At 41.0% G+C, this 12702-nt stretch overlaps 1 protein-coding gene across 20 annotated transcripts in view; it reads left to right on the top strand.

Moving 5' to 3' along the window:
- LOC116693150 (membrane-associated guanylate kinase, WW and PDZ domain-containing protein 1) overlaps nt 1-12702 on the top strand; it is an 89732-nt gene that overhangs the window by 49307 nt on the left and 27723 nt on the right. For 5 of the 20 annotated variants that reach the window (XM_032521883.1, XM_032521879.1, XM_032521896.1 and 2 more), the window contains 10 exons: nt 2253-2372; nt 4620-4808; nt 5899-6166; nt 6475-6522; nt 6790-6872; nt 7440-7478; nt 9409-9466; nt 9792-9901; nt 11548-11670; nt 12270-12455. In XM_032521883.1, coding sequence (XP_032377774.1) covers nt 2253-2372; nt 4620-4808; nt 5899-6166; nt 6475-6522; nt 6790-6872; nt 7440-7478; nt 9409-9466; nt 9792-9901; nt 11548-11670; nt 12270-12455 — 1224 coding nt within the window. The remainder of the gene's footprint in view (nt 1-2252; nt 2373-4619; nt 4809-5898; nt 6167-6474; nt 6523-6789; nt 6873-7439; nt 7479-9408; nt 9467-9791; nt 9902-11547; nt 11671-12269; nt 12456-12702) is intronic. The other 15 variants (XM_032521898.1, XM_032521887.1, XM_032521893.1 and 12 more) reach the window with 13 other exon arrangements.

Genomic DNA, 12702 nt, shown 5'->3' with positions numbered 1-12702 from the left:
GGCACATCAGAATTACTCATCCTATCAGATACATCCACTGTGGGGAATAGCCTGGAATAACAGCTCAATTCCCTGACAGCATCATTAGAGCACACAGAGCCTCAGAAACATCTCGCACCATGGGACCACCTCATCCTATGACTCAAACTCCCTGACAACTTCACTTTCATCTCATCCTGATCCACTGAGGCATTTACAAAGCAGCACTTTGCTTGTGTGCTGCTGCTGTAAACGGTCAGTTTTTGTTTTGTTGCTCACATTCTGAGCACTACGTCTTGTCAACTAAATTGCCTCTTCCTTTATCAATTCACCTTGAGAATCATTTTCAAAATGGCAGGAAGAGAAAAGCGATAAAAAGAGAATTAGTGTCTGCCTTTGCAGTGCGGGTGCAGAGTTGGTTATTGTTATCAGGTGTTTGTAGGCTGGATGTACCCTGAGGGATGCAGAGTGTGAGCTTGCATTTTGGAGAGGCTCAGGTAAACACTTGGAACAAGAAAGTGTCTTGTTTCAAACATGAGCTTTTTCACTCATCTAGAATATAACATAGTAATGATGCTAAAGTGGTTGAAGAGTGATGAACTGTAATTTCTACTACTAAAAAGTTTTTTTTCATGGCATAGTTTTAGCGATAATAATGTGGGGCCACCACTTTGGTTCAGACTGAAATATGTCAACTATTGAACGGATTGCCATGGAATCTGGTGTATATATCCATGGTACGCTAAAGATGAACCTGAGTGACATTAGTGATCCCTGACTTTTACATGAGTGCCACCAAAAGGTCAAAGTTTGTACTTATTCTGTGACATATCTCAACATCTACTTGATGGACTGCTCCATAAATCCTAATACCGTTGGTGATTTGCTTTTTCTCTAGCGTTACCAATAGTTTGTGACTTTGACTGAAACTGAGGAATTGTATTGACTTTGTTGGCTCTCTGACTGTTTCTGTACAGCGCCATTGTCAGGTCAAACAATTCATTTGTCCATTGCTTTGATTTATGACCAAATACCTGCAAAACTAATGACATTCCCCTCATCTTCAGATGTAGTTTGTGTGCTATGATGTAGCACACAAATTCTGTTAGCATTCAGCTTAATTACAGCCTCACAGATGTGCTAGCATTACGGAATCTTAGTCTTGTTAAAAGGTTTCCATTTGCCATTACCATTGGCGAGACTCTGTTAGAAGCATTGAGTTTGGCCCACAATGCTTCTCTGCTGCTGCTGCGTATTACAATGGAGTGTATCTCGCTTTAGAGGGGTGTGAGATGTACCCGTGTGTTTGTCTATATGTATACACTCCTGTACTGACCACAGATGGGTTACAACGTCCATCAACCATCTGGCCTGTCATCTCATCTCCTTTTTGTAAAGACAGAGACACAATAGCCCTATCTCTATTGTCTGTTGTCAGTTTCCTCCTACAAAGTGAAGGCACTGCAGACAACTAATCATTAACTCCAGTGGGGGATCAGGCTCAGGTCACTAAGACCAGCAAGGAACATTTTAATGTTGGTTTACCTTTTTACCTGAATTTGAAACCAAAGAGGTGATTGAGGACCTCTAATGTGATATTCTTTCCGAATTATTTCACTGCCTGATGTTTTCTCTGGTGTCATGAAGGAATACATCCTGGTTTATATTGCCTCAGACTGAAGAGCTCTTATTATACTACACTGAAATCTAACACCAAAGAATGCAGTAAGTGTAGCTGTTCAGCATTGCAGTCATAACAAGGACAATGCAGCTTTAACAATCAATAACCGCTTAAGGAAAGTGACTATAATACTATTATGTTGGTGCATTTTCACAATCTCAGACTCACCATGAAGAAATTGATGGATTGTTAACAGAGTCAGGACTATTCCTTAAGGTGACCTTTATTTCTATCTCCTGACTTAGCAGGCAGCGGTTTCCCATGAGGAAGAGAGATGCAGATCCTCGATTTAATTTCCTGACGTAATATTCGCAGCCACTCACCAGTCTTTCAATCACACCCTCTTGATTTTAGAACTCTCTCATTTAGTGCTTCACTGTAGCGGTCATCATATCAAAAAAGCTGAATTAATGTTGGGACTGTGTTGTAACACTAATATTAGGCTTATTGAAGTATGTTGAACATGTTGTGCCAGAAGAAAAAAATCATATTTCACCTCCAGTCAATTGTAAGCAACATAGCTTGAATTAATTAAATTTGAATGGGTTATTGACAGTCATCTAAACTTTGCTTTTTTTCTTCCTGTCCTTAGGTACTACCCGCCCCCCTCGAGACGGAGAGGTCCCAGGGGTGGATTACAACTTCTTGTCTGTGGAGGACTTCCTAAAACTTGAGGATAGTGGCACACTACTGGAAATAGGAACATATGAAGGTGAAGAAGATGATCATAACTGACACTCAATGTAATTCATGAAAGCATGCAGGTGTCCTGATTCACCACAGATACAATGAGCACAGCAACATTTATTGTTTTCTACATGAAGGCTGGCTGTAAGGCTATGCACTCAGTTGATTCCGATTAAACTGTGTATTTGGGGGGGAGGGGGGTGATGCATCCAGGAGACAGCAGGACAGCAGTCCACATCTGCCCCTCTCACTCTGATTAGGACAGTGTTGTGTAGCGATAAGTCTCGTACCAACACAAACCTGTGTGTCTAAACGTGTGTGTGGGTTGGCGGATGTGTTGTATTCAGTTTGTATTTGCGTGTTATGCTGGGCTAAGCCAAATTGTGTGTGTGTGTGTGTGTGTGTGTGTGTGTGTGTGTGTGTGTGTGTGTGTGTGTGTGTGTGTGTGTGTGTGTGTGTGTGTGTGTGTGTGTGTGTGTGTGTGTGTGTGTGTGTGTGTGTGTGTGTGTGTGTGTGACATTAATCTGCTTGGCACTGGTTCTGTTTTGTGTTGGCACGTTCCTCCCTTTCGCGCAGACAATGTCAAATACCTGTCCAGAGGAGTCTGTGGCCAAGAGGAGATATGATTACATAGAAACCTCTTTGACTATACATTCCGTCTTGGGATTTCTCTCAATGTTTTTATTATGTACTTTTGGTAGATCAACCAGTAACCAGTAAAGAGTTGACAGGAAATGAAGGGAGATGAATTCAAACTGTTTAAGGAAAAGTTTGGCATTTAGAAACAAATGTTGCTTTCTTGGTGAATTACCCGGAAATATCAATACCACTTTCATTTATGTACTGTAAATATAAAACTACAGCCAGAAGGTGGTTAGCATAGAATAAAAACACTGGAAACAGTGGGTAATTGCTAGCCTGGCTTGTTCTGAAGATAACAAAATCTGCCGACCAGCATCTCTAAAGCTCATTAATTAACATCTCGTTTGACATCTCGTAGCTGTCTCGCCCTGTTTACAATCTTAATCCTAAACTAAGCTAATCGCCTGCTGCCTGTAGCCTTAAATGAAGGGACAGACATGAAAGTAGTATTGATGTAGCATGTATTTTCCAGACAACATGCAGAGAATCCAAGAAGTTTATGCCGCCAACCAAGAAATGGTCACATATAAGCCCCTGTAAAACAGCACATTGTTGTTTTTACACTTTGGGTTTGTACAGATTAAACAAATGAGACATACCGTTAGAGCTGGGAAATATATCAATATCATATCAATATCGTGAAATGAGACTAGATATCGTCTTAGATTTTGGATATTGTAATATGACATAATTGGTGTCTTTTCCTGGTTTTAAAGGCTGCTTTCCAGTAAAGTTATGTAATTTTCTGAACTTACCATATTGTTCTATCATTTGCCTTTACCCACTTAGTCATTATATCCACATTACTGATGAATATTTATCAAAAATCTCACTGTGTAATTATTTTGTGAAAGCACCGATAGTCAACACTACAATATCGTTGCAGTATCAATGTTGAGCTTTTTGGTCGAAAGTATTGTGATATTTGATTTTCTCCTTATTGCCCAGCCTTACATACCGTTTTAGAGAATTTTAGAGGAGCTGGTGGGTGGATTTTGTTACCTATTGAGAAAGCTAGGTTAGCTGTTTTTCAGTCTTTATGCTAAGCTATGCTAACTGATTGCTGGCTAATCCAACTCTTCTGGAAAGCGAGTAGCCTATAAGTATATTTCCCAAAATGCAGAACTATTCCTTTAATGGTGCCCTTACATGGTATGCATTGGATCCCTTGGTCACCAGGGTGCCTCTATCTCTTATATTTATAAAGAATATATGAATACATGATTTGTACCATACCAGGAAAAAAAAAACTTGATGAATTCTTTGTGTTCAACACTGACAGATTCAGTCACAAGAAGCTGCTAAAACAAGCTGGCTGTTGTGAGCGGGTCCATTGTTTTTGCATAGTATGCTTTCAGTGTCCAGACAATACAGCTCTGCAGCCCCAAACACAAACTACAAGTGATCTGCTTTACCACCAGCTGCGTATTTCGACTATTTGTGATCACATTTGTGATCAAGCTTCATGTCTTCTCGTCTCAGCGTATGATTAGGAGGTTTCATAGATCCTCTCCCTGCTACCTCTCTGTCCCTTGCTCTGCCTGTTTTTATCCCAGGCTTCCTCTCTCTCTGTCTCGGTTTCTCCTTCTGTGTCTCTCTCAAGCATGCTAATGTCCTTCTTGTTGCCTAGGTAACTATTATGGGACCCCCAAGCCGCCAAGGCAGCCCATCGGTGGTACAGTGATTCTCAGTGATGCAGGCTCCCAACAGTCCACCCCAAAGCGCACCAAGTCCTACAATGACATGCAAAACGCCCGAGTAGTGCCTGCTGACGATGACGATGACGACCAGGCCACGGAAATGAACAACAGTTTTACAGGTGAGGGCGTCGCTGCACTTCTCCAGCCTCATCAAAGTTTCTTTTGTAGTTCTCTTTGTCTGTGCATGTGTAATATTCTCCATCTGTGATGTGTTAAGTGCATGTCTGTTAAGGAGTGTCTATGTATGAATGTGTGTGCCCTGAGGTTAGGAATACAGGAGGAGAGAGATAATATGTGTACGTTTATAATCCTCTACCCTGGTGTACGGTGCTGGGTGTCTGGCGGTTACATCATGTCTTTGTGATGCTGACTCCTTTTTCTGTGAGCTTCCAAACACTGCCATCTGCCTGTGAGGAGGGGTGGGGGAAGATGTAGATCACAGGCTACACTCATTTTCTCTCACTGCTACAAGGCTTTAATCTTTTTCTAGTGGTATCCTACCACATCTTTTACTTTTCTTGCTTTTCCTCATTAAATACCTTCTACCATGTTCATCAATGTAAATATTTCTGCCTCAGGTGATAGCAGTATTTTCATACCAGAGTTTTCTTAGCACATCTTAGCTGAATTTGTATCGACATGTAAATCAATTCCATAATATACTATGTATAAAAAAAAAGAAAATAGGTGATGCGAGATTTTTATGCCACAGCTTCAGTGGCTTCAGTTTGAGTGAAAGAGATGGTTTCTTTTTCTTTCTTGATGCTGTGAATCTATGCCGGCTCTGTGTCCCCCTGCCAGGCTGCCAGTGCTGAATTAGCATTGGATCAAATCCTGAAAAGCCCATGGAAGTGGTGGACATTGGGCTAGAACTGGGGAGTAATGGGGGTTGGGACAGCTAGCTTAAGGAGAAAAAGGCTTATGGGTGGAGGGGTAAAACAGGGTGGGGGTCATAAAGAGTTTGGGAGAGACTGTTACTGAAAGAATTAGCATATTTCTGGGGCCCTTTCAGTACACTAGAAATGGGCGGAAGCCAAATTTCAGATAGGGGGAAGGGGAAGTGCTGGGAGTTGGGTTAGGTTTAAGTTGAATATGTGCTAAAAGAGTATCCAGAGTGAAGATATGTGCTTATTTCATCTGTTCTTTTCTTGCATGCACAATACATGAACTTTTTTTTTTTTTCCCTGTTGTGCCCGTTGTGTTACCCAGGATCTTTAGTGCGTAGCCTCTTCCCCTCTCCTTTGTTGTGCACAGGTAACCCTAACGACCAGGACGAGAGCCGCGGCGGCATCCTCCGGCCGTACCCCGCACGTGACAATGCTCTATCCTGTGGTCTGAACAATGCGGCCACCTCCACCACAGAAAGCGGGCAGCAGACCCTTGCTGAACCGCAGGTCTCACCGGAAGACCCGCAGGGGCCGCTGCCTGAAAACTGGGAGATGGCCTACACTGAGAGCGGAGAACTTTACTTCATAGAGTATGTATCAACAAGCTGCAAAATTTTAATTTGATCTGCTGCAGCTCACTCTTTGCACTGCCTGAATAAACATTTCTCACCATAGCTCATACCGTAGTTGGTGTTTTCTGTATTTTACCTGCACAATTATACCTTTTGTTCGTCCAGTGGCTTGTCTTCCCCCATGATTTGGTTTTTAGGCCTTCCCAGCCAACCTGCCCAGCCCCCTGGGTGCCACTGCTTTCCTGTTAATCCCTGCATGTCCCGATCTCTAAAGGAGATCACATCCTGATCACCTGACTACCTCCACCTCTCTGTCCTCTCTGCAGCACGGCAAAGGCACACCACCAGGACATGGCTGTGTATTTTCAGAGCTTGTATGTTCATTTCTGCTATCACTGATTTACAGTATGTTGTTGTTTAACAATAGAGGGAAATGTCCGGTCGTTTATTGTTGATATCCTGTGTGTGTCGCTCTGTTCTCATTTCTCTTTGCAGCAGGCGCCTTCTGTCCTCTGTAAACTTGCTGACGCGGTTTACTCTCTAATTCTTATTGATGCATTCACACACCCCTGCTGTGCTTTTATATGTCGGTTTGACGGCCTGTGTTGAATTATTCTGTTGTCTTGTTTGTTTCCTCTCAGCCACAACACAAAGACCACATCATGGCTGGATCCTCGGTGTAGAGACAAAGGCTCCAGGCCTCTGGACGAGTGTGATGACGATGGTAAGCTGCTTCACTTCATTGACACAATAAAAGTGTACATTTACACTTCAGCAAAGTGCTTTAGGAACCAGTGGGTGGTGTGTGAGGTCTCATACATTGTGCTCTGTAGTGTATTTATAAAACAAAAGATTTGTTTGAGTCCTACATTTGCCATACTGTAAATAGTTTGATTTTGTGATCTTTCCCAACAATTATCACATAACAAGATGACAAATAACTCCCAATGAAACAGCAACATTTTTGATTAATTCCAAATTGACAGTGGTGTGGTTCAGAATCCAGAAGTCTGCTTGCAAAATTGCACCATCAAGTGGTGAAATTTAAAGTGGCATGCACTTTCTACAATTATCCGTTTTGTTTCAATGTGGTTGTATCCTGCTAATAGAGGTTTTGAAACTAAGGGGTTTCTGTTTCCCTATTTGCCTTTCTCTGGACTTCATCACTTTGTCACTTCATTCTTTGTTTACTCTTGATTCCTCCATTCCTGACCCACTTCTCCTCTGCTATCCATCCCCTTTTCTATTCTTCATTTTGTTTTCTTTCTTTCATCCTGCTTTCATTTTGGAGAAGAAGGCATACATACGGAGGACCTGGAGACTGAGCTTGGTAAGGTTTCTCAAATCTTGTGCTTAAAACAAAAGTTATAGTGGCCAGGTTGGTTCAGTGGTAGAGCAGGCACACATGTACTGAGCAGTTAATGCCTCGACGCAGAGTACCCGTGTTTGAATGCCACCTGTGACTATTTCCTGCATGTCTTCCCCCCTTTCTCACCTAACTGTCCTGTCAAAAATTAAAGGCGGAAAAGCCCCAAAAATAATCTAAAAAAAAAAAAAAAAGTCATGCTGCTGCACCTTAGTCTCTAGAATAGGAGCTGAAGATGACTGCAAGCTTATGTAAATAAAGAAAAATAAATTGATTGAAAATGTGTCTTAGACCTCAAGGATCACGTTTTGCTGAAACTGTACACAAATCTTTGTTTGAAGCATTTAAGATTTTCTCTTTTTCTTGCAGAACAGATGTTATGTTTGGGATGGTAAACAACCGTCTGATGACTTTAATGTTATTGGTAGTTGGTTATATTACATTTCTGGCTCTGGTCTCCAAATGTTAACCCTGATCATTTCAGCGTCCAGATATATTATCCTGTAAGATAACACTGTAATGTCTGTGATTTAGTCATATTTTAATCACATTTGCTTTTCATGTAACAAATACAATATTCTGCTCCTCCCGGTCCACGGCATGCATTACAGGAGTTATTTGCATCATAGACACCCTTATGAACTATTGATATATTTACTTGGAGTTGCTTCAGAGACAAATGGAAAATGGCTCAGCTCCTGATTCTTGTCCCAGTTGCAAGTTGCACAAACATCCCCATAATGGAACCAGGGCTCAGTCTCAAACAAGGCCCTATGTGTCTGGCTGTAAGCCTTTATTGCTGCTGGCTGCTCCAATGCAGACAGTCTGTGATTATTGATTGTGAAATCCAAACTCTTATAAAAGTGTTTACTGGACCTGGGAGAAGCCCACAGTAACACAAGGCGGTAATGTCTTTGTCTGAAATCAAATACAGTGAGGAGGAGGAGGACTGAGATTTCAACATCTTAATGGGGATGTGTCAGTTTAATCCGTCTTCATCTGTCCGCCTCATGCAGAGTTTTTTCCAGACTTCACTTGTGTGTTGACCCCCTGTGTTGTGTTCACAAAATTTTTGGGTTTTTTATTTAGTTGTGGCAAGCATAATAAAAGTGGTTGTGGGCAGGAGAGTATGAGTCGGGTCATAATTTTGGTATGCATGTCTGTTGACTAGACATTCATTAGACATACAAGTGCTACTGGCACAGCTTTAAAGTCAGAATTTAATGAGTCCTTGGCAAGTAGAAATCACAGCTAAAATTTAAGAAACAGGATGAAACAGAAAAAGTTGTTTCACATAAAATAAAATTGGTCACAAATTATCCAGTTTTAAAATAATAAAAGTCTTTGCTTTGTTCGGTAATTTAATTTTTCTCATTGATGGAAGAATTTAAAAGTAAAAAATGCAGTGCCATAATTAACCATATTTACGAACACAACAAAACAAAACAATCTCTTACTCAGAACTGTAAAGAAAAACATTAACAAGGGCAGAGCGCAGATCTATGCCAAGGCCAATCCATTGGAAACTTTGACTGGTTCTTCCTGTGCCATGCTGCACCCTTCAACGCAGTTTCATGGAAATCGGACCAGTAGTTTTTTTCCAAAATCCTGCTGACAAACAAACAAACTGAAAACTTAACTGCTTGGCGGATAAGTCATGTGAACCCTTCAATGTCATAATCAGAGATGTTAGATGCAATGGAAGAATGTGATTCAGTACAAATTTGCATACTATATTTGTATATTACTATACTGTAACTGTATTTTAATAACTATGTTCGCTACACTGAATGTTGTGGAATCAACCCAACCACAGTATCTCACTTAGCTCTGCAAATGCCCGAGGTGAAAGTAATATTCTGTGTTTAATGGTGTGTTGCCTTCTGTATTTCAGAGCTGCCTCCAGGATGGGAAAGGATAGAAGACCCAGTGTACGGGGTGTACTATGTAGAGTAAGTTACCCTATTGACGCAAATTGTCCAAATTAAATAAAAAGACATACTTAAGAAGATATTATTATTCCTCAAGGAAAAATAAAAAAATGTCACTCTGTTATTATACACATTACACACACACCTAGGCCCAAATAAACACACATGCAAACAGGACTTTGCATTGCATGGAGAGATGTCAGAACAGTTCAGACCCTGTGAAGCTGAACCTTCGCATTGATAAGAGCACATTTGATGAGCCTGTACATACTGTAACTGTCATTTTTTTCTTCCTAACGAATCTTTACCTTTATTATCTTGTTTCTTCTCCTTCTCACTGTCCCAGTCATATAAACAGGAAGACTCAGTATGAGAACCCAATGGTGGAGGCACGGCGTCGAAAAATCCTGGAGCAGCAGCAGCCGCAGCCTCCAGAAGGTGAGCGGTATATTCGAGGTTCGTTTCCTGCCCTGGCACGGCACCATTTCTTTCTTTCTTCATGTCTGTGAGTGTCATGTCCTTCTAGTTGGTCCAGTGCTCTCCTGGGTTTTGGCCAGATGCTTTTCTTCTCTATTCTGTGACTTGACTTCAATTTCTGTCAAGACACAAGGGGGAAAAAACATTTTTATTCACCAAATGCAAATTTGGATTCTCATAGGGACCAAGTTTGACTAAACTAGAGCTGGCCCAAGCCCAGGTGTCGTCTTTGTTCAGGTTTTAATTTATGTGATGTAAAATCATAAATGCTGTATATCATTCTCTATTTGATCATTTAGTTTGATTCACCATTAAAAGGCAAGGAAGAGAGATTTGTACTTTAGCCCAGAGGTTTTCACACTGTGACGCACCCCCCCCCCCCCCCCCCCCCCCCCCAGGTGGGCCGGGTGGGAGTGACGTAAGGCAGAGAGACTGTGGGAGGGGAAAGGGACAGGTGCAAGCTAGTGTAGTGTAGTGTAGTGTAGTGTAGTGTAGTTTGGCCCAGTGATTTGACTCACTCAATCACTCGCGCACACACACAAATACACACACACACACACACACACACACACACACACACACTGCTCCAAGCCGTAAACATGAAGGGCCCTAGCTTGCATCTTGCATTTAAGTCTCACTTCACTGCAGTTAAAAACAGTACAGTTTTTTGGGACATGCAGCTGATGGAGGCAATTAATTACTTTAAAAAACTTAGCACCCAATTTCTTTTTATTTAGTGTTAGCAGTTCTCAGTCAAAGGTGAAACAACACAGATATGATGGGTTATAGTGTGACTTGCCATGCCAGCTCCATTAACTTTGACAGAAGTGGCATCAAAGTCTGGCACAAAATTCTACAAATATAATAATGAGTAATGATTCTTCCTTTTTTAAAGGTTCCTTGATTGCAAACAGGAACTTCCAATAGCTAATTCTGCATACTTTTAATGGTCTCAAATTGCACAAATATAGGCTAAAACAACTAAATCCATGGCAACATTATACTTTCTGTTTACATCCCCCAATGCCCTCAAATTAAGGGAACTGTAGTTCCAAAAATTAGAACATTATTATCCCCCAAATATATTTTAAAAAAAGTATAATAATAGGAGTGATGGCATCCTTTTAATATTGATTTTTTTCATGTTGCATTATAAATATTTTTTGTCTGTACTCTGCCTCAGATTTTCCCATCACAATGTTTTGTACCTATATTCCTGGAATAATGACACTCTCCTCTATCCATTTATATACAGATGTTTGCCCTGTGTTGAAAACCTCTGGACACTCGATTTTGTCTGAGCGGGGGGCCCACAGTATCAGACTTTGAAAACCCCTTATAAACATATATTATTTTGCAGAGATGAAATTTATATTTTTACATTTGACATTGGAAGACTACAAAAGTATCTTCCATTCAAGAAATAAGACTAGTAGATGCTGATGTAAATGAGTAGCCAATTACAACTGAGGTGTAAAATACTTCCAGATGGCAAGTATGTGTGTGCTTAAAGCTCTATGTGTCTATATGTTGCTGTTAAGTGTGTCTATGTGTGGCATGTAAATACATCTTTGTATTGAGTGTGTGTTGGTAATGTGTTTGTGTGTGTGATTGTGTCTATACAGAGTGGATAGAGGAGCACTCATCAGCAGCGGCTCCGTTAGCAAACTATGCTCCAAACCACCTGGAGACCTACAGGGACCCGCAGGTCCCACCAACTCTACCTCCCATGCCTGCAGGAGCCAAACGTAAATTGTTATGTGTAATAGACACTGTATATATTTCATTACTGCTGATTGATTTTTCTATCATGTGTTCTCGACACAATACATCATGCAGTTCAGATTAATAACAGAAACGTTTTGTTTTTGTTCACTACGTCTACATTGTAAATTACCCCTTTGCTTTGACATTTTCCTTTTATTTTCTGGTGGGAAAAAGGATTTCATTTCTTCTGATTTGTTTACACTCTTTTGACATGACCTTTTGAAGGACACCACCAAGAATTTTGGAAATTACTACAGTATATGTGGAAGAAAGAATGCATGCAGACAAAATTTTGTTTGGCACATGTCAAACTGTCTGAGCTGTTCATGCATCAGCAAACACTTCTAATAAGACAAAACAATCCATTGTTTCATGGCCTGTCACAGCTGATGATCCTGGTGCCTAACATTTGAGGAGTTGTGGTCTCCGCTTGCATATTTATTCACATATAACAATGAAGTCCACAAAGTATAATCCTGATCTCAGAGACAAAATGACAATAAAACATTATTCATGAATGTTGCATGAAGAATAAGTGAATGGACACAAAACTAAAAGTTGTTGCTCCGGTGCTCTGCAGGAGGGAAGCCGTTCTTCACAAGAAACCCAGCAGAGCTTAAAGGAACCTTTATCAACACAAAGCTGAAGAAGAGTCGTCGCGGCTTCGGCTTCACTGTGGTCGGAGGTGACGAGCCAGATGAGTTTCTACAGATCAAAAGTCTGGTGTTGGACGGGCCTGCAGCCGTGGATGGCAAGATGGAGACAGGTGCAGTACATAACCAATGTCTGCAGGGGGCACTGATTTCATTCAACACACTTTTCCACTACTTCTGTCTAGTGTAACCTCACAGACATTGACTTTTAAAGTCCACAACAGCTGGGGCTGTCCCACCGTAAATTTAGCACTAGTCGATTATTTAACCCTTTATACGCATTTTCCATAGATCTACAACTTGACAGACCTTACTTATGGGAATAACCTATAATACAAAGCGTTGTGATTTTAAAATGGC

The sequence above is a fragment of the Etheostoma spectabile genome, chromosome 7, assembly GCF_008692095.1.
Source record: "Etheostoma spectabile isolate EspeVRDwgs_2016 chromosome 7, UIUC_Espe_1.0, whole genome shotgun sequence".
NCBI lineage: Eukaryota > Metazoa > Chordata > Actinopteri > Perciformes > Percidae > Etheostoma > Etheostoma spectabile.
The sequence above is the reverse complement of the archived record's forward strand: the minus strand, read 5'-3'. Positions and strand labels throughout refer to the sequence as shown.